Source organism: Anas acuta, chromosome 11, assembly GCF_963932015.1.
Source record: "Anas acuta chromosome 11, bAnaAcu1.1, whole genome shotgun sequence".
In the NCBI taxonomy this organism is placed as follows: Eukaryota; Metazoa; Chordata; class Aves; order Anseriformes; family Anatidae; genus Anas; species Anas acuta.
Window position 1 is genome coordinate 5,431,292 of NC_088989.1, and position 20,316 is coordinate 5,451,607.

At 47.7% G+C, this 20,316-nt stretch overlaps 2 protein-coding genes across 9 annotated transcripts in view; both read left to right on the forward strand.

Moving 5' to 3' along the window:
- Positions 1 to 7,676, forward strand: part of FRMD4B (FERM domain containing 4B) — a 115,489-nt gene extending 107,813 nt beyond the window's left edge. For 5 of the 8 annotated variants that reach the window (XM_068694497.1, XM_068694499.1, XM_068694500.1 and 2 more), the window contains exons 19-24: positions 1,211 to 1,358; positions 2,042 to 2,167; positions 3,012 to 3,817; positions 4,346 to 4,478; positions 5,013 to 5,288; positions 5,967 to 7,676. In XM_068694497.1, the coding sequence (XP_068550598.1) occupies positions 1,211 to 1,358; positions 2,042 to 2,167; positions 3,012 to 3,817; positions 4,346 to 4,478; positions 5,013 to 5,288; position 5,967 (1,490 nt within the window). In that variant the 3' untranslated portion in view covers positions 5,968 to 7,676. Of the gene's footprint in view, positions 1 to 1,210; positions 1,359 to 2,041; positions 2,168 to 3,011; positions 3,818 to 4,345; positions 4,479 to 5,012; positions 5,290 to 5,966 lie in introns of those variants that run through there. The other 3 variants (XM_068694496.1, XM_068694494.1, XM_068694498.1) reach the window with 3 other exon arrangements.
- A 6,701-nt stretch (positions 7,677 to 14,377) lies between these two features.
- On the forward strand, positions 14,378 to 19,453 carry LMOD3 (leiomodin 3). Its single transcript, XM_068694501.1, has 3 exons — positions 14,378 to 14,817; positions 16,253 to 17,617; positions 18,924 to 19,453. Exons 1-3 carry the CDS (start codon positions 14,527 to 14,529, stop codon positions 18,948 to 18,950), a joined length of 1,683 nt encoding a protein of 560 aa, XP_068550602.1. The 5' UTR covers positions 14,378 to 14,526; the 3' UTR covers positions 18,951 to 19,453.
- The last annotated feature ends 863 nt before the right edge of the window (positions 19,454 to 20,316 follow it).

The following is a 20,316-nucleotide window of genomic DNA, read 5'->3' on the forward strand; positions in this document are numbered from 1 at the left end:
TACAGCAGAGTTAAAAAGAGCTTAATCAGGGATGTCTGTTTTCATAATGGGTTAGTTATTGAAAGTTTCTGCTCTGTGGGCTGATTTAAGTTGTCTTCAGAGAAGGCACTTGGTTTTATTGTGATGGTTTTGTTGTGATCAACCTGGGGAACTGTGAACTGCCGATAGATACTCCATCCCTGGGACCTGACCAAGGCAGATAAGCAGCTGGGAGGAATTCCCCAGCACTTCTGTCCTCACAGTTACTAAAACTTATAAAACATGGAATAGTCAGAGATACTAACAATCTGTTTACGTTTCCTTGTTACCTAGTGAGCTGCATCTTGCATGGGTATGGTGTTTGCTCAGCTTACTCACTTTGGGCACACACCCACAGACGACACATTCACACCCTGTTCCACAAGGTGGAAAGGACTTGGCTTGCCTCTCCCTTGGCTGGGTAATCATCATCTGGGGACAAACATTATCTAAATTATTACTCACTTTTCAGTTAGGGCCTGATTCTGATCTTGCTTTGTCCCAGTTTTAGACTTGTATAACCCTTCTGACGCTTTAAAATGGAGTCGCACTTGATTCCTGCTTGCACAAGTAGAAGTAGAGCCAGAGCCTTGGTTTGTGAATGCATTCTCTATGATGCTTGTCCTGTGTCTATATGTATTTGTTGTAGTTTCCTTTTGGCTCTAATGGCATCTGGATTGTGCCTTAAGCAAGTGAGAACAAGGATCAAACCAACGTCTTCCCAATTGCCTTCACTCAAATTTGTTTGCCAGTGTCTTTGCTCGCTCAGTCCCTTTTGAAGTCAGTCCCTTTTAGGTTGTATTAAACTAATCCTTCACGTCATTTCCAAGTGAAGTACTGAATGGTGAGGGAGAGGAACTGGCTTTGGAGAGGCTGAGCGTGCCAGCTCTGCTCTGGGAGGGACAGAGCTGCAGACAGGCACTTTCCCAAGAAAGTTCCACTTTGTGGTGCTACAAAGTGCCAAGCAGAAACCTCTGTCAGAGGTGCTGCAGAGACCTGCATGAGCCTCCACGATGTCCTGTCCAGGTGAAGGAGAGCTTGGTGCAGGCAGGTGTGGGAGAGGCTCTCTGTAGTCACAGCTTCCCTCCTTGTCTCCACACCGCAAAGAGTTTCTGTTCAGGAGTCACAGATGTACATATAGGACAAAAATAGCAAGGATTTTGCTAACAAAATATGTATTCCTTTCCAACAGCCAGTGAATCCCTCACTGTGCCAGCACAAAGAACCAGCTCTGCACAGCTTTCTCCAAGGCTTCCTCCACCAAAGTCCCTTGGGCTGGAGAGAATCCATCTTAGAAAGTCATCCATGAACGAGCAGCTCTTGGAAACGAGACACTCCAGGTATGGCATATCTCACTGTACTCTCTGTGTTGTTGGCATAAATTCGGTCTTGTCCATGTAGAGACTTTTTTTTTTTTATGGGCTCTCCAGAGTTGCTGCTGTCTCTGCACTCTTCTGGGGTTCAAGAGTTTAGTGATAAGAGTTAAATTTCCTGTTTAGTAATACAGTGTGTGTGAGTAGTCAAGTCTCTGTGAAACTGCAGAGTAGTGCAGTTTGAGTCAGGTGAGAAATTTAATAGCAAGGACTGCATTTAAGGGATCGATCGTGCCCACCAGTACTTTCACCCTTTTGTGGCCAAGTGGTTTGTTTTCAGTATTAAACAGCTTGTATGTTTCCTGATGACTGTGCATAATTGCTTCAGATAACACCTGACCATACCCATCCCTCCTGATGCTATCAGTATGTCAGCAGGTACATTGTCAAAGCATACACAGTTCACCTAAGACTTGGGGAGCACTTTTCTTCCTCTAAGAATAGTAACCTCATGAACCACAAAAAGGGCTTCCATTTTTCTTCTTGTTTAGTTCTGTTCTGTATATGGGATCATATCCAGTTACTCTTACCTGCTTTTCTAGCCCTTAAGATATTTTTTATTTCATTTAAGACTGAGTGTGCACGGAGTCTCAGTAGGTGTGACTTGCATTGTGGTTGACCTAACTGGGGTTCTGTCGTCTTCCTTACAGGGACCCGCTTTCAACTCACAGCAGTCCTTATCGCACCCTGGACCGACTGCCCCCGTCCCACGGGGGGAGAAGCATGCCTACAACACCCGTGCTCACACGCAATGCCTACAGTAGCAGCCACTTACAGTAAGGGGGTTTTATTTTGAGTTTAAATGGTGTTAAGGGGATAAAAGGTCATTTGCAGTGCAGCTCTCAGGTGTCAGGCTCTCAAAGTGCCTTTTCTGGATATTTGAGGCACAAGGTTGCTATCAGCCACCATCTTCTGGTACAGTTTTGCACCAGCTTTGTAACATGCAAGTGAGAGCATTTGCAGGAATATAAATGCTGGGCAGTAGCAGAAATAGTAGCACACACTGCTGCACTACTGGGTGCCTGCAAAATTAGGAGTGAGATGGAAGCTGGCGTACAAGCTTACAGATATCTTCTGTGAACTAAGGTCCTTCAAGCATCCTGAAAAGTAAGTGGCCAAATAGAGGAGAGAGACCCGAATCGGTGCCCTTACTGTGAGAAGGAGAGATGCTATAAACGTTAAAATGTTATAAAGAGCTTATGGTGTATTCGGCTCTGGTCACACAATCGTGGGACACAGAGCCACAGGAAACCCAGCTTCCTATGCTCTGATCCTTGCTCAGCTACTTGTCTAGACATTACATACTTAGACTGTGAGATCCCTCCTGTAAGTCATTGCAAAATGCGAGTTTGTCAGCATTGTTGCGTGTATCACTGTCACAGGTTACCTTGCTCACCGTGAAAATCTGAAAAATCTCCTGCTGTTGCAGCAAAAGTAAAATTTAGCCAAGCTGATTTTCTTGCAGTGCAGGTACTCCATGTGAGAAGGAAATGCTGGGTTTGTGTTGTGCTTTGGCTGGGGAGGAAGCACACCTGATTTGCTCACACATGCTCTATCCAGCTCTGTCTGTATGTCTGCGTGTGACTGCTTTTAACCAACCTAATGTCTGTATTGTTTCAGGCCAGATGTTTCCCCGCACCATTGCAGGCAGCGCAGTGGCAGCCTGGAGTCCCAAACCCACCTGCTGTCCGAGGCCCCCGCTGAAAAGCCAGCCTTCTCCCTTTCAAAGTCCCAGCGGAGCAGCAGCACAGAGATCCTAGATGATGGATCATCCTACACTAGCCAGTCCAGTGCTGAATATTACTGCGTGACGCCTACATCCAGACCATGTTATACTACTCAGACGCTTGACAACAGGACCAGGGGTCGAAGACGGTCAAAGAAACAAAACATTTCTGCTGCGAGTTCAGGAAGCATGCCAAATCTTGCCCAGAAGGATGTCCGGAATGGTGTCTACCACAAAAATCAGGAGCAGCCTTCCTCCAGTTACTATATTTCTGGATATTCCCCTTACACCGAATCTGACGTTTATTACAACGGAGGATACGTTTATGAGAGTGACACAGAGGGACAGTATAGTGTCAATCCTCTGTGTCACCCATCGGCACATTACAGATATGACCGTTACAGGGAATTCAGGTCTTACCACGAGGACGAAGTGGACAGAGTACCCCACAACCCATATGCAACCCTGAGGCTTCCACGGAAGCAGGTTGCTAAAACGGAGCATATAACCAAAAACATTCACAAGGCCTTAGTAGCAGAGCATCTCCGTGGTTGGTACCAACGTGCCTCCAGTCAAAAGGAACAGGGTCATTGCCTGCAGGCAGGCTTTGAGTCTGACAGAGGATCTCAAAGGAGCTTGGGCCTTGCTGGTGTGCAGGCGCCGTGCTCTCCTAGCAGTCGTGTGTCATCTTTCTCTTCAGGTAATGTCCGATGTGTTCTGTGCTAAATGTTTTGTACATCCCTTCTGTGTATCAATTCTGCCCCAAACCAGCAGAGTATAAGCAAGGCTGAGAAGTAGATAAGGAGCTGAACAGGATTTTTGTTCTTGCTCTTCTGTGACTGGGAAGAGACTTACTTGTCTTCTGTGGGTAAAACTGCCTTTTAGTCTCTGTAAGCACGGTAGTTCAGAGCAGCACAGAGCCATATGTTTCAAACAGGCATATTTATCAAGTAGAAGCCATGTACGTGCAGTTACTGTGACAGTATCCAAAACACAGTCCAATCAGCATCACTGAACAGTCTTTTTATAAAGAGTTTCCCTCACTCTGAAATACCCCTGCAACTGCTTTCCTCATCACAGTGCTTGTAAATAACATTTTGAGTTTGCATTCTCTGCTTGTGTGTCCTGCAGAAACGCGTAGGGATTGCTAATGAGAACTGTCTCATTTGTCTCATCTGATTAGCTGCAGAAAGATCTAATTAGCTGTAATTTTTTTTTTGAATTCCAGCATCTTCTGCAAACACTGCTGGGAACTGGCGGAACCCGCTTGCAATGGGACTTTCAGATTATGATACGTTATCTCATTCCTCTTTTGCCAGCTGTTATGGAAACACTTATGGCAACCTCCCTCTGCAAAGCAGGTGAGTAAAGTGTGTCAAGATTTTCTGTCCTTTCTCCCTCCTGCATTTTATAGGCGACTAAAACATCTGAAGAAAGCAGCTTGATTTCAGGGGGCCAGGATGAAGAGTACTTATAAAATTGACTTAGTGAGAGTGTCCTCTCCAGGTGGTATAGATCAGCCTATAACTGTACCAACAATATTCAAGGAAAGGGGAAAGAGGCATAGTGAAGGATGAACTCACCTGTGGCGTGGGCTTTTCCTCCAGCTGATGCTGGACAGCCAGCTCCCGGCAGCAGTGATGCTGGGCAGAGCACCTGCTGAGCCCCCTTCCCCTCCCCGCCATGGCAGGAGGTCTCTCCTGTGCCCAGCCAGTGGTGTGGCAGGATACCGACCTGTTGTGTTTCTGATGCCATAGCTCCTGTGCCAATAAAAAAAACAAAACAAATAAATAAAGGCATCACCTCTCTTTAATCACACATCACCCTGCTGCTGCTCAAATGCAATACCGACATGGGTCATCCCGTTAATAAACCAAGCGCATCTTGCTCGGCAGAGCTCAGCCAGTGACCCCGGTGAGACTTGCTGCTCCTTGCAGCTGCGCTGGGTGTGGGGGCTTCCCTGAGGACTGCAAGGAGCCCAGGATCTCGCTTGGGCGTTGCAGAAGTGCATGCGAGACTCTTGCTGCTCCTGCTTCGTGTTTTTGGTCTCCCCTGGCTCTCGCACACCGGCTGTCACCAGCAAGATCAGAGGCCGCCTGTCCCGGGAACGGCTCTGCCCGCACAAATGCCATCCTGCCTAAGTGCTCTTATGCTAAGCCTAGCCAGCTGTAGTAAGTACTCCGCATGCGTGTGCCCAGCTTCACGTGTGGCTGCTTGCGCTTGCTGCCAGGCTGTCTTGGGGCAATGACCGAGTTTTTCATTTGTTTGTTTTAAAATGAGCTAAAGCGTAAAAAAAGATAGAAAAGCTTCTGCTAGATCCTTGTTTCTAAGCTAAATGCCTTGGGCTTTTTGTTGGAGTGATCTAAAAGCTCTACAATAACAGTGTTTAAGAATATGGTTTCTACTAATTTCTTAACTTCCTATAACCAGGCTTTGAAAATCGCTTATTTTGGCAGGCTTTTCCATATGAGTGCTTTTTTACTATTAATTTCCCATGTTCTGAATCAGTAGGCCAATCATTCATCTGTTCTATTTTCTATTTTAATGTGATTATGGCAAATGAGCAATCAATACACTTTAGAGTCTTGACAATTTTGAGTAGCTGAGATCCTGTTGCACGAATAGCCTAATTACAGCACAACACCTGGGTTTGTGTTTGGATCCAAATTTTGCTGGGGGTGTAAAATCACAGCAGCCAGCATTCCTTCAAGCCCAAGGGGGCCGTGTGAGTTCATGCTCGCCACGCTGAGGTGGGCTGCGGCTCCTCCTGTTTGTACATCCCCAAAGCAGAACTTGGGGATTTGGGGGAGATCTTGGCTCCTGCTTATCCCTGATGCCATCTCTTACAGAGCTTATGCAGAGACGAGCCAGCTGGGTGGTGACGAAGAGAACCAGTTGGAGGAAGACTTGCACAGCAACGAGCAAAGGTTATTCTGGCACGAGGATTCAAAGCCTGGGACGCTCGTGTAGACCGCCTGCAGCCCTGCATTCGTACCCTTGTGTGCCTTGCACAAAACGCTGTTACTCCGAAGGAGACCTCGGGGGCACCTTCCCGACCGAACAAAAAGGAGGTGTTCTGTTGCTGGGAAAGATGAAGTTCAGCATTACGAGGGACTATAGCAAAATGACAAAGTCTTACCAAGAATGGCGCTTCTTTCTGAATCCGGATAGCCTAAACGAGCAAGGGCAAGCCACGATGTGATCTACGACAAGATGCAGCACTTGGTTGAAGTATTTATATTCAGCAAGCACTTTTTTTGAAGATTGGAAGGTGTTGAAGGCAAACCTCAGAAAAAAAAAAATGTGAAAAGGAAACTCTTATGGAAAAACCAGGAATTCTAGGAGCACAATTGCGATGTCTGAAAGAACAAATGGAATTTTTTTCTGATGTGGCTTATGATGACCTGGAAGGACTTTCATAAGCTTGTGAAGGATAGATACTGTGTGTGTGAATGAGGCAAAGGGTGATTTAATCAGTATTGGAACATTACTTGAAGGAAGGCTGGATTTTTTTTATTATTCTTATGGAGGTTTGAATGAGTATATCCATTTTTGGGGTGTTGTTAAGAGTGTTTGTTAGCACCACAAACGAGTTCTGGAAAGAAAAGAATTTGCTGTCACAATATGTCATGTAAAACTCTAGGTGGTTGTGGATTTTGGAAACAGGAGTAAACTTTGAACTCCTTTCCATGATAAAGTGTAATTACTAACCTCACACTTACCGACCTTTCCATGGTACAACTTCACTGTGCAGAGGAGCAGGCAAATTTCACAGTGGCTGCGTAGTGTTCAGTGGGTGACAATTACGTTTTGCTCTGCCGTAGTGAACTGAGGATCGGAAATGGAGAGTTGCAGTTACCACAGGATGAGCAACTCGATTGTAATGGCCAGTATTTTGAGGTGGATGCAAACATAAACAGCCAAGTGGGTGCCTTAAAATGAGGGGCATTAGAATTGTACCACGAGTCATCTGAACTGCCAGGTGCGTTGCAAAGTCACTAAGTGACTGGAACAGCATCTTTGCAAAACCATTTATTCAGAAAAAAAGTGCGACTGCAGTCTTGATCTAAGAGGGATAAACCTACCTCATGTCATCCATCTGTAGGAACAAACTAGCATGGGTTCTCTTGCGTGATTTATGACGACTCATTTGCATACTGTAAAATCTCTCTCGTGTCTCAGCTGTACTGTGCTTCAGGATCCCATAAAATGGTGCTCTTTTTTCTTTTATACAAAAGATTAGTAACTCCTTGTTCATATTGTGAATAGAAAAGTTTCTGATAAACTTTTTTGGACGTTTTTTACCAATATTCCAGAGCATGTAATATATACAGAAGGACACACTTGTTAAGCTGGTACTTAGTCGTTTGTATTATTAGAGTCGCAATTTGGAATTAAACGAACAAAAACAAAATAAATAACTTATTTCCTTGGTTTTGCATATTTGTATAGCCTTCTAGAAATGCGAAAGCTCTTTTTTGCTTATTCTTTTACTACTCATGAATTTCTAGACCTATTATTTTGTATAGGTCAATAAACTGAAAAGTGTGCTACCACAACCACTTCAGCATTCCTCCTATTTCTACTTGAGTGCTTGGAAAAGTGCAGCGTGTCATTTCAAGGCTTGAAACTAAGATAGAGGGAATTACCATGGTCTGATTTCTTTTGGACTGTGCAGTATCAGGGTTGTCACTGAGGGTCAGTGGCTGTGGCCCCCTTGCAGATCAGCCCACTTGGGGCAGGGGAGCTGGCAGAGGCTGCCCTATTGCTGGGGAACACTTGCCCTGGGACAGTTCAGCCCCTTGGAGAATGTGTCTGTAAGTCTGAATTTCTGATGGTGCAATGGAAGGAGGTGCCTTCACAGAAAATGCAGAGTAATTTGTTAGTTCCTGGGTTTTGTCATCCATAAGCTTAACCAGCACTGAATTTCATCTTTATGTCAAGGTTGCTGGTGAAAACATTTATTAAGAAGGATTTGTATAGATGACCACTAAAAATATCCCAAATTTGTTGTGTTTTACCACTTCTCCAAGTAGTTTTGGGGGCTCGTCTGTTGGCACGTTCTTCATTCACTGCCCGTGTGCTTGCTCACACCACTGTTGCACAACATCGGTGTTCGTGACAGGCGGCTGCGTGGTTCCAAGTCCAGCACCCGACGCAGAGCCAGTGCTATCACTGCACCGTGGCAATTATTTATCAGCCCTCTCAAAGGTTTTCATTTAAAAAAGGCAATGAGGTGTGTGACAGACCCATGTCCCATTTAAAGCATTGTTTATGTCCCTGTATTTCGGTGCAGTGGCCACTGAGTTGTGCGCTGGCTCTGCCCTCCCTGCTCAGGCCTGAGCTCAGCCTGACGCACCCGCGTTGGCACAGCGCTGGCACCCGGCCGTGGGGCTGTTCCGACAGGACCGGGATGATTTAGGATGAGTTTGGATGGGTGTGTTGAGAATGTGGGAACTTTGGGTGGCTTCAAGTGGAGCCCAGTTTGCTCTCCTGGGGAATTCAGGGCATGAAACCTCCAGGGCTGGATTTTGGACACTGCCTGACTTGGAGGGAGATGACCAGGAGGGTGCAGGTCCCGTGGGACCCCCTGCCCATCATCCACCAGGGAGCTGGGGCTGCTCCATGGCCGAGGCACAGCTTGGGCAGCTCCTGATGGCTCCAGTTGCTGCCCAGGCCCTTTTTTATTAAGCCCAGCTCCTGGCCTGCTGCTGAGCTCTGCCTCCTGTCGCCCTGCAGCTTCTCGTGGCAGCGAGCTGCGTTTCTGGAGCGATGCTTTGGTGCTGGTGCACGGCTGTTCGTGGAGACCAGGTCTGTACAGTGCAGCTGAAGAGGTAATAAAAACGTAGTTGTGATTGTTATCGTATCTGTTCAAAACTCAAATACAAATTACCTGTTTGTTTAACTTGCTACCTCAGCAGCGTTTACAGCTGTTTAAACTTTTCCGCAGGCTTTCACCAGGATCAGTGAGGCCATCTAGTGACCAACCAGCAGCACTGAAGAGAGGAGCCCTCCTGCCTCAGACTCACCCGAAACCCTCTCTGCCTCTTCCAGTTTGAAGAAATACCCAGAAGTTTGTATTTGCCATGATCCAGAGCAAAGCCAAAACACAAGTGACGTGAAACACCAAGGTAAAACATTCCCAGACCTACGGGGTTCAGTTTTACAGCAGCACAAATGCCTCTCCTCTCAAACGGGTGGGAGATGCCACTGGTGAGATGAGAGCAAGGAGGGGAAACAGCAACCACACAACACCACACGTGGTGGAGCACTTCTGGGTGCTTTTTAAATGATGATGGGTGAAGAAGAAAAACGGGGTCCTTGCCAGGAATCCTCAAAAAGGCAATAGTACTGAAATAAGTAAGGTTGGATTATTTTAATTGCTGCAAGCTTTTTCTACGCTGTTTTCAATGGCAATACTTGGATGTGGTGTAACTGTGGGTCCTGGGGCAGGCTGGGCTCTGAAGCCCCCCCAGCACAGCAGGACAGGGCTCTGGTTAGGAGCCCCCTTGCCCAGCACAGGCAAAATTTGCTTTACCACAGTGAATCTTTAACGTCCACCCAAGTGCATTGATGTGAAGTTTGCTGCCCAGCGTGACTTGGTGCGGGATGTGATGTGCAGGTTTCTGCCGGGAGCTGGTTTATGATCTTGGACTTGTTCAGCTTAAAAAGGAGAAACTGCAGCAAAGTTGCACAGCTCCAGGGCAGATCAGAAACCTCCAGCGTGGCCCAGCGAGTGCCAGTGCTTGTAGGAAGCCCTGTGAAGGCTGAAGGTTTGCTCCATCTCCTGGGCTTTGGGAATAATGCAAGAGAGCTGCTTGAGCAGGCGGCCTGCTGTGATACAGGCCCCAGCAGCAGCTAGGGAGGGTGACACCAGCCCTCTCCAGCAAGGCTTTCCCTTCTCAGCAGCTGGATACAGATTCAGGACCACCATGGGTCATTGTCCAGGGCACGATTTGTTCTTGAAGACCGCTACCCAGAGCCCCAGCTGCAAGGAAAGCTGATGTGACATTTCCTGCTTGGAAGGAGGGATGGTGAGCAGTCAGTGCTGGCAGCACGGGAGGAGACAGAGATGGCAGGGCCTTTGAGAGAGGGTGATGAAACCTTTAGCTAAGGAGAAGCTCCTTGTCCTCCATCCAACTTGCTTATCCTTGTCGCCGTAAATCCTTCAGCAGGTCCTTGATGATGGAGGGATGTGCTCCCTCTCCCAGGGCATCTCCTGCCCAGCTCTAGCGCAGCAGGCATGAGTCTCCATTTATATTTAATCATTAGGGTGTCATCGAAGAGCCACAGGCGGAGAAAGGTTTGCAGCCAGCAGGGGCTCAGCTGGAGTAACTCGAGAAGAAGCCTCCCACCTGTTCCTGGTCGGAGGTTAGGGCAGGACGAGCCCCGTACGTACATGCTGAAATCATCACGTAGCTGCACCAGCGGCGTTGCCCGTGGGCACGTTTTGATGGCAGGATGATACAGGGCAGGGGCTGTGATAGGGTCGTATGCTGTAAAGTAAAGGTACACCCCAGTGTTTGAAGGGTGACATTGCTACCCAGAATGACTCAAATGTTCGATACCTGATCTGCTGGCTCAGTGATTTTTTCGTTGTCTGGTTTGTGTTGAACAGAGCGTGATTTATTTGTGGAGATGGCTCGTTGGAAAGGTTACGAGGATGATTGTCACTCCTCTGAGCATCCTTGGAGTCCTGTTATTACAGTTCTGATTGTGTAGCACTGGCATGCATCTGTTAGAGGAAAATTACAAACTTGCCTAAAAAAGGGAGAGGATGTTAGAAAAATGAATTCTAGCTACTGGCTTTAGCGTGGGGCTTTTGTTGCTCTTGAGGCTCTGCCATGCAGTCTTTGAATCAGTCCCTGTCCCTGCTGCTCCCCCTCAGCCCCTGTTTCACCCCAGGGCTCCACTTTGAAGCTCCCTCTCGAGCTGCTTGGGCAAATACCTCAAAAGTCAGACGTCCTTGTTCCGTGTAAGCAGCGAACTTTATCTGGTATATATCTCCCTAACAGCTTGGAGGTGTGGTGGGTGTTCCGCCCCCCAAGATGATCCCCACTGGTTTCCCCACAGGGTGTCTCCCTACGATTGTACTCGTTACTTGGAGGTTGTTATTGTTACGATCCCCATCATCTGACCCGTTATAATCCCATATTGCGTTACAGGGGATTGCTGGGCATACTTGGTGTATGCCTCTCTTGGTCAATTTTAGCCTGTCCCATCGAGCCTACGAGGTTGGTAGAAGCGATGCACGGTTATGTTACACAGGCACATTCCCTGACTTTTATCCAGTTACTGCCTTGGCTCTTGGAGATGGCATGGATTGGCAGTCAGGGGACATAAATGTGTGGGTTTTATCAGCAAAAGCCAGGATTACAGAAATTCCTCTCAAATATTTGGCATCAGTGTGTGTTCCTCAATTACCTTAAAAATGGAATAAGTTTTAGACACTGTAAGCATATTTTGACAGTCTGCTTAGAGTTAAATTGTGATGCAGGAGTTCATCCCTCCTGATACTTGAATAAAAAATTTGTCAACCCTTTTGCTTTCAAGACAGGTCAGAAGTTTTGAAGAACATGCACAGAGGAGAAAGATTAGGTAAGTAGGGCAATGCTGCGTTGAGTTTCATGCTCCTTCATCCTCTTGTAAGTACTTGCCTTAGGAGCAGCAAGCAGTAAGTACAAATTGTGCATTAACAATGCAGATTATTTTTTCTACCAGCGTGGTAACAGTTTGCTCCTAAACTGCTATTATTTAACACTTCTGAAGTAAGCAGAATTGGAGGAGGAATTCCTAAGCAGGAATTGGGAGCTCCTACTCATAGCGATGGCTGCAGGTGCTGCCTGTCTTCTGCTCATGGTTGTGAGCTGCTGGCAGAGCCGGGTGCTGCCCGGTAGCCGAGCATCTTGTGCAGCAGCTCATTAGTGCCGGGATTCTTGAGCAAGTGTCAAATTGGCATGAAGATAACGAGGCTGCTGATGGCAGTGGTATTCCTGTTGCATCAAAGGTGGAGGTATTAGTCAGGATTTTTGGAAAGCTCTCATGGAGGTGCCTGCAAATGTTATTGGGATGAAGATGGGGGTTTTGCCTTGGAAAGGACCCCTTGATTTGGCCAGAGGAGTGCTTGCAGCCTGGCGGTGTCCCCTGCTGCCTTAACGTGCCGTTTCCAGTGTACCAAAACACTAAGCAATGTGTTAGAAAAGGAAATCCAGTACTGGATGTAATTTATGGAGGAGACCTAAAGTAGGCAAAATGTGATACCCACCTTGGAAATCTGCGGGATTAGCACCCGTGCTACTTGGGAGAGGTGTCAGTGGGCAGCCCTTCGCTCTGCGTCCCACGGGGGAGGCATCGCTCCCGAGGTGTAGTGTTTCCTAATCACGGTATCGACAAATGATATATTTCTACTTAAAGACAGCTTGCTTTTTAAATCTGTGATAGTGTTCTCAGGATCCTTGTTTTCCATCTCGAGAGGACTTGTTGGGTTTGACCCTACTTAACTTGGCAGATCTGACAAGCCCACGGCCCAAGATGGCCTGGCTGAGGATCACGGAAATTTAAGAAGGTGGCCAGGGGCTTTATTTACAGTCAAGAAATTAGCAAGAGATTTGTAACCACTGAATAGACAGCTTCTGTGACCCAAACAGCATCGTTTGGGGGAATAACATACCAGCTACAGAAGAACATTGATTTATTTGATAACATCAGGAAACCATTTATGGACTCCATTATGGACAGCAATTGCTGGGGGTGAAGGCTGCTAAACCAGATAGATTGATGTGCGGGGCTGCTGTTGTGCTTGCTACTGCATAATGTAAAATAAGGATGGGCCCTGAAATACCAAAGGGGCAAACAGAAGCATTATGGCATTATGTCCTTGACTTGGTTTGTTGTTGTTGTTGTTGTTTTTTTTTTGTTTTTACCATTTATTTCATTCTTGAAATGTTGTCCTCTTTGCAGCTGTGTAGCAGCATTAGTTGCACGAGGACCTTTGGGTTATGGCTTTATAATAGAGGTTAATAGGGCTTTGAACACCACGGCTCTCGTTACAAAACTCAGCACGGAGAGGCCTCATCACACAGGGATGGTTTCGCTGCTGGCAGACTCCAGCAGAGCACGGCTGGGGCTGCAGCGAGAACGGCTGCGGGCTCACTGGGACCTGGTTCCACAGCCCCTCTGGGGCTTCTTCCCTGTGAAAGAAGCATTCGCAGTTGCAAGGTGAGGATCTGGCTTGATCCCCCCTGCAAAGCCTAGCTGAAATTAGGAAAGGAAACCTTCCTGAGCTGTGGCATATGGAAATTTTATCCTAGTAGAAAAGTCACCCACCTGCGCTACTCTGCTTTCACAAAGCAACCATGAGCACAGTGGTGGCTCAGAAATGGGGCTTTCTGGTTTGCCATACAGATGTAGGAGCCTACAAAGTATCCTAAAGGAAGGAGGAGGTACTTTCCAGCTGGAACAGACACTTGAATGACACAAGGGATTTCAAATAATCTTGTATAGTTACATCAAATGAATACTATCAAAGTAAAGTAGTTGCTTACTGATTTGGTAAATAAAAAAAATAAATGGTAGGAAAAGGATGAAGCTGAGATGACTTTTCAGCCAGGATCTGGTGAGGGTGCAAGTAACAGCCGTGGCAGAGACGGGCCAGGGGGATGTCTGGAAGCAGGGACTGGCATCACCCCTGGGCAGCCTGGCTGTGAGCAGGACATGCTGTGCTGGGGCAGCTGCTCTGGGCAAATCCTCACTATGGGAGCAGGGCTGGGGCCCTCTCCCTGCATGGACACGGTGTGCCTTGTACCGACTGCTCCCTGCCTCTTCCCAGCTCAGGTGGTTTTATTGTAACCAGGATCTGGCTTTTGGCAGAGCTCTTTAAGTCGTGCAACAGGTGAACTCACACCAACTCCTGCAATGTTCAGGTTTTAAGACCTCACTAAAGGTGGTCAAATCCCCCGCTGCCTGCAAGTTTGGGATATTTGTGACACGACGGATGCAGACACCTCGTGCTGGTTCTTCCCTTGGCACAGAACATCCCCCAGGCACCTCGCAGGCGCTGTCAGCTCCCTCCACCGACGGGGCAATTCCCACACACAGCAGCCATCTCCTGCGGGTGTCCATGGGGGACGCACCAGCTGCACCGAAATGTCAGAAGGGTTTGTGCAGCTGACACGTTGCTGAAAATGGAGCATGGCAGCATCTCCATAAATTCTCTTCGTCCGGCCAAGTGCAGCTTAATATAGCCTTAGCCGCGCGTCTGCTGCACTGAGCCCGAGAGCTGCGGCTGCTCGTGACCAAAACATGAAGTCGTGGATTCAACCGAATGAGCTCCTCCTAGGAAAATAACCTTTAAAATTTATCTTTCTCTTCAGTTTTAACAAGTAGTAGGGGAAGGAGAGAAGAACAAACATGTCTGAACACAGCCAAGCCTCTGACGAAGACGTGTCCCCTGAGGACATCGATGAAGACGAAATCCTGGCGAACCTGTCCCCCGAGGAGCTGAAGGAGCTGCAGAGCGAGATGGAGGTGATGGCCCCGGACCCCGAGGTCCCGACGGGGATGATACAGAGGGATCAGACCGAGAAACCCCCGACGGGGAGCTTCGACCACAGGTCGCTGGTGGACTACCTGTACTGGCAGAAGGCATCCAGACGCATGCTCGAGGACGAGAGAGTTCCCGTCACCCTCTTGCCCTCTGAGGTAATGAGCAAAAAATCGTAAATATTTGTTGTGCATCTGCTGTGGGATCTGTTTTATAGCTTTAATACCTTAATCCACCCCTGATTCCATTCCCTATGTAAGGTACGATACAAACTATGAATTTAAATGCTCCCTGAAAGCCTCGGTAATGTCAGGATCCAGCTTGGACTGGTGTCAGGGTTTTTGTTTTGTTTTGTTTTTGTTTTTTAAATGTTTTTCCTCCTTTACTTACGCTTTTTAACATGAGAAAATCCTAATTCTGTTTCAGTGAAACAAACCTCTGAGAAAATACCAGATAGTCAGTCTGGAAGGTGTAATTCTGGTTCGTTTGGCTTTGCATATTGAACAACACTATAGTGCTTTTCCACAGAACACTTAGTCTAATGAACACGATTAATATAATACTTGATAGAATTTAATGCCACTTTGGCAAAAAAAAAATCCCATAATGTATTTTAATAATGTGAAATTTCACTAAAGACCAAGAATGGAAACTCCATGAACTTCTCCCACCCTTTTCAAATATAATACTCAACTTTTATTCAAAGTCATGGGGCAGTATGATAAAAGTAAGTTCTTTCTTGGATATTTTATAGGACAGGGCCACTACAAACTCCAGGTTATTGTCCTCAGGTTTTGAGATCTGTTTTGTTGGCTGCTGGCACTTCTGGCCTGGAGGAGCTGCCTCTGGAGCGATGCAGACCTCGGTGCTGGGGTGCTCCTCAGAAAGGAGGAAAAACCTTAAAAAAAAAAATCTCATCCAGGAGGAGCTGTGGAGGGGGTGGAAGCTTGCAGCTGACTATTTTGATGCTAAGGGCACCGCTGCCTTGCGACAGTGGTGCGCAGAGGCCAGTTTCCCATCTCTGGGCTCAGAATGAAACATTTTGCTTTATCCCAGGGACTGCTGCTATGACGGCAGTTGTTCCATGCGGGTACCCGAGCATGTGGCCTCGCTGCCTCGCGTGCTGGGCGGGCACGTTGCGGTCCTGGTGCGCCCTCTTCCTCCTCTCTTGGGCTGGGCACACGGTCAGTGCTTCATGCGGGTTTCCAGTGCTTTGTGGCATGTGAAACAAACTTTCTTATCAAGAAAATGATAAAAATCACACAAAATCGAGAGGCAGAATAGAATCAGAGGTTCTTAATCCCCAGAAGGGTTTCGGGACCACCATAACATAGTGTTAGATACATCCAGGAATTAAGGGTCAGCGTTCTGAATGGGCAGAGATGGGACACTGCCTACAGCCACTTTCAGAGCCATCATTCCTTCAGTCCCAAGCAAGCCAGTACACCGTGACATGCCGTCAATGGCACTTTTAAGTGTTAGTCTATAATGGCCATAGATGTGTATTAACCCATCGGTTGCATTTTTGTTTTTGGACAAAGTTAACGTACCAAAGCCTCGTTGGGTCACGTCAGCTGTTTCTGTCTTCCGCAGAGGAGCGCTGCGGGGACGGGAGGCAGCGGCGAGGCGGGCGGCAGGAGTGGGCCAGAAGCCGAGGGGAAGGAAAGGCACTACAGGAACGAGAGCTTGGCCAGCTCGGGAACACAGCCCGGAGAGACAAACAAGGGTGGAAGCGATAAGGAAGCAGAGGAGGAAGTGGAGGAGGAGGAAGAGGAAGAAGACAATGAAGAGGAGGAGGAAGAGGAAGAAGAGGGTGATGAGAGTGAATCAGAAACAAAGGAAACTTGCAACCATGAAAACCATCGCAGTGATCAGACCAGTGAGGAATCAGGTAGAGAATCAGGGGAAACGACAGAAAAGCCAGATGAAAACGTAAAGAAAATATCCAAATTAAACATCCCTAAGAAGTTAGCGCTGGATACCAGCTTCATGAAGCTAAGTGCCAGGCCCTCAGGAAACCAAACCAACTTAGAAGAGAGCTTGGAGAAAGTCCGAAAAAACAACCCGGACATGAAGGAGCTCAACCTGAACAACATAGAGAACATCCCCAAAGAAATGCTGATAGACTTTGTCAACGCGATGAAAAAGAATAAGAACATAAAAACGTTCAGCTTGGCCAACGTGGGAGCCGACGACAACGTCGCCTTCGCGCTGGCCAACATGCTGCGCGAGAACAGGAGCATCACCACGCTCAACATCGACTCCAACTTCATCTCTGGCAAAGGCGTCGTGGCCATCATGAGGTGCCTGCAGTACAACGAGACGCTGACGGAGCTCCGCTTCCACAACCAGAGGAGCATGCTGGGCCACCAGGCCGAGATGGAAATCGCCAGGCTGCTGAAAGCCAACGCCACCCTCCTGAAGATGGGCTACCACTTCGAGCTGCCGGGGCCCAGGATGGTGGTGACCAACCTGCTGAGCAGGAACCTGGACAAGCAGAGGCAGAAGAGGCAGGAGGAGCAGAGGCAGCAGCAGAGGAAAGAGCAGAGGGAGCTGATTGCCATGCTGGAGAACGGACTGGGCTTGCCGCCCGGGATGTGGGAAATGCTGGGGGGACCGCTGCCCGAACCCAGCATGCGCGAAGCCCCCCCGGCACCCAAGCCCCCCATGCCCCCCTCCATGTCCCGGAGCCGAGGGAAGGAGAGCACGAGGCCGGAGGCCCCTGAGGAGCCACACAGAGCCGAGCCCGTCAGCTTCAAGGTGGTCAAGCTGAAAAAGGTGCAGCGCAAGCCCGCCGTGCCCGAGTACGTGGAGCCCACTGAGAAAACCAACCTCAAGGACGTGATCAAAACGCTGAAGCCGATCCCCAGGAGGCGGCCACCTCCCCTCGTCGAAATAACCCCGAGGGATCAGCTGCTGAACGACATCCGCCAGAGCAACGTCGCCTATCTCAAACCGGTGAGTGTTTAGCCATGGGGGGCTTGGAAATGCACCCCCAGGAGATGTGCAGCTGGATTTTGGCATCATCCCTGGGGCAGGGGTTGGTTGTGATGGGCTTTGGTTTGCACAGAGGAAGGGCAGCATCTGCTGGAGATGCCACTGCACTCCCAGGTTTTGCTTGCCCCATCGTAGGGCGAACATACAAATAAACACAGAAAGAAGCCTGAAATGCCAACAATAGTGAGGGATTTTAACCTCTTGTTCCACAATTGTAGAGTTAAAAGAGAGGAAATTCAGTCGGGGTAAACAAAGGAGCATTGGGTACAGCTGCGCTCTGGGCCTGCCTTTGGCTGGCTGCTTTCAGCAAAACTGAGCTTTGGTGTGAGGGGGATTCAAAGTTTTTAAGCTATTTTCTTCCTATAAGGAATCCTTTCTAGCAGTGATGCTGCAAAGACCCTTCTACAGCATTTTTCCATGTCCGAGCCTTTTCCTTGCTTTTTGAAGCCTCGCAGCAGGATGGGTGGAAGGTTTTATCTGGAGTGCCTAAACGTATAACACATTTTTACAGCTGTGTAAAAGCATTTCAGATAATTAGCTGGTCCTGTCCAATACTGATTTTCTGCAAAAGGCACAAATTATGTTTTTTTGTTGTTGTTGCTCTAACCACCAGTTTTAAATGTTGTTAATAAGCTGCTGAAAAGCAGGAGGATGAGGGCCAGAGGCAGCTGCAGCACACAGGTGTGCCCATGCTGCAATTGAGCTCAGGTGTGCACACTCACACTCACACACACACCCTTTGCTTTCATTTATGTCTATGCCAAAGTAACGATTCCTGGCCGAGCCAGGAGCTGTGTCTGGGTGTCTCAGATCACCTGGAAAGAGGAAACAGAGACTTGTACTGATTTCTACTTTTTTTTTTTTTTAATCTTTTGATCCACCTGGCATCGGGCCAGATGGGTTGGATTTGGGGCGGTAGGGTTTTAATCTCATCTGCCTGTGCCATTTTGGTAACTGCATTTTTATTTTTTTTTGGCCTTGATACCCTCAGCTTCGCACAGTGGTTTTACTGCCTGAGCCAATCTGGCCTCTGTGGGGAGGTTCACTGCCTGCAGAGGGATTTCCTGGGTGTTAAGCATTGCAGACAGCAAGTGGGGAACTACAAACAAAACCTAATTCCTGACCACATCCCCCTAGTGCTCTTAGCTGTTGCGTTTTTGATCCTTTCATAGTTTCTGAAGGATTGTAGGTTTATGTTAAACTAAACTAGTTCAGCAAATAGGACTGAGAAATTCCCTCCTAATATTCCTTTATTGTCCTTGTCCAGGTGCCATTACCAAAGCAGCTGGAGTGAGACCAGACTGACCCAAAGAAACCAACTTGGAATAAAGACTATTCAAGTTTTGCTTACAATTGTTTTGGCAGAAGTTTTCTGCAGAACCCAGGTGGTGTATATGAATGACTCTTTGGGAACAAAGATAAGCACTTTTCTAAGAGTGATGAAAAAGGCTGGCATGGGAAAAATCAGTGCTAAGGTTTTCCATCAGGTATCAAACGATCCCCGTGCCATCTGCCTGCCAAATGGATTCAAGGCTCCAGTTTGTTGTGGGAGGATTTTCTCAGAGACATCAATAACCTTAAGTCTTTCTAGTTTTTCAGTAAACTGTTTTGCTCCCATGTTGTCCTTCTGCTGTCAGATTCTGCAGGAACATGCTGTGCTTTAGCTTATCTTTCTTTTCACACACATGCTCCTCGATTATTCTCTTGTCCATGAGAAATGCATTTGGTTTCCATGTATACAGCTTTATTTTTTAGGCTAAGGAAATGGAAATGAAATAAAAGCTTTATCCACAAGAAGCGTGCAGCACTTCCGTGGCTAACAAGAGGCCTGCCGAACAGAGAGGCTGCTCTGGTGCATCCAGCACCTCTGCGTGATGGTTCCAGGCTGGTGCATTTCAGCACAGTTTAGTTGGTTTTGTACCTGATGAGGGTGTAAAAGACAACACTACGCGCTGCTTCAAGAACTGTGATCATCACTCCCCGTAGCTCTTCACAACAGTGCTCTGGCAGCTGAATCCCAGTGCCACCCCACAGATACTATCACAGCCCTTTGGAATCACTGATGTTCAGGACCTCTTTGAATCCAAGGTGCTCTCCACTGGCATTAGGTCAAGTTTTCTTTTCTCCTTGTCCTTTTTGCATCTTTCAGCTGATCTCTTTCAAATCTGTCTTCTTCTAAACTTGTAACATGTCTCAGCTGTACTTCTGCCTGCAACTGTAATGCCCCTCACCTGGGAAATCTGGTTAATTTATTATTTAAGACATACTAAGCAGTTTTTAAGAAATACAGAAGGGGAAAGGGAAAGCTGCTTCTGCACAGCAGAGGCATAGAAAAGGAAGGAATGTTTTCATTGCACCTGTTTTTGGAATCCCTTCTTTTTGTAAAGGCCAGGAAGTGGGGAACAGGCCCCTGCTGCCCTTGAGAAGCAGGTCCTCGAATGAAGCACTACAGGTGCTTCAGCCAGGAATGGCCCAAGCAGCAGTGCAGAGCTGACAGGTATTACCAAGGACGTTACAGCAGGACTTGAAGCCCTGCTCTGGTGTGTTCCCCCACTGCACAGGCTCCTAAGGGATCGCAGGAGAGAGGCAGCCGGGTTCAGAGACCCCAGAACTCACCCGACTGCAGCAGAGCTGCTTCCCCAGTGCTGCTCAGGGCACAG

Excerpts from the sequence above, each read along its gene's own strand:
- LMOD3 (XM_068694501.1), top strand. The coding sequence starts at position 14,527 with ATGTCTGAACACAGCCAAGCCTCTGACGAAGACGTGTCCCCTGAGGAC. Across the intron at positions 14,818-16,252 it reads TCACCCTCTTGCCCTCTGAG|AGGAGCGCTGCGGGGACGGG; the intron begins GTAATGAGCAAA and ends TGTCTTCCGCAG. Across the intron at positions 17,618-18,923 it reads ACGTCGCCTATCTCAAACCG|GTGCCATTACCAAAGCAGCT; the intron begins GTGAGTGTTTAG and ends GTCCTTGTCCAG.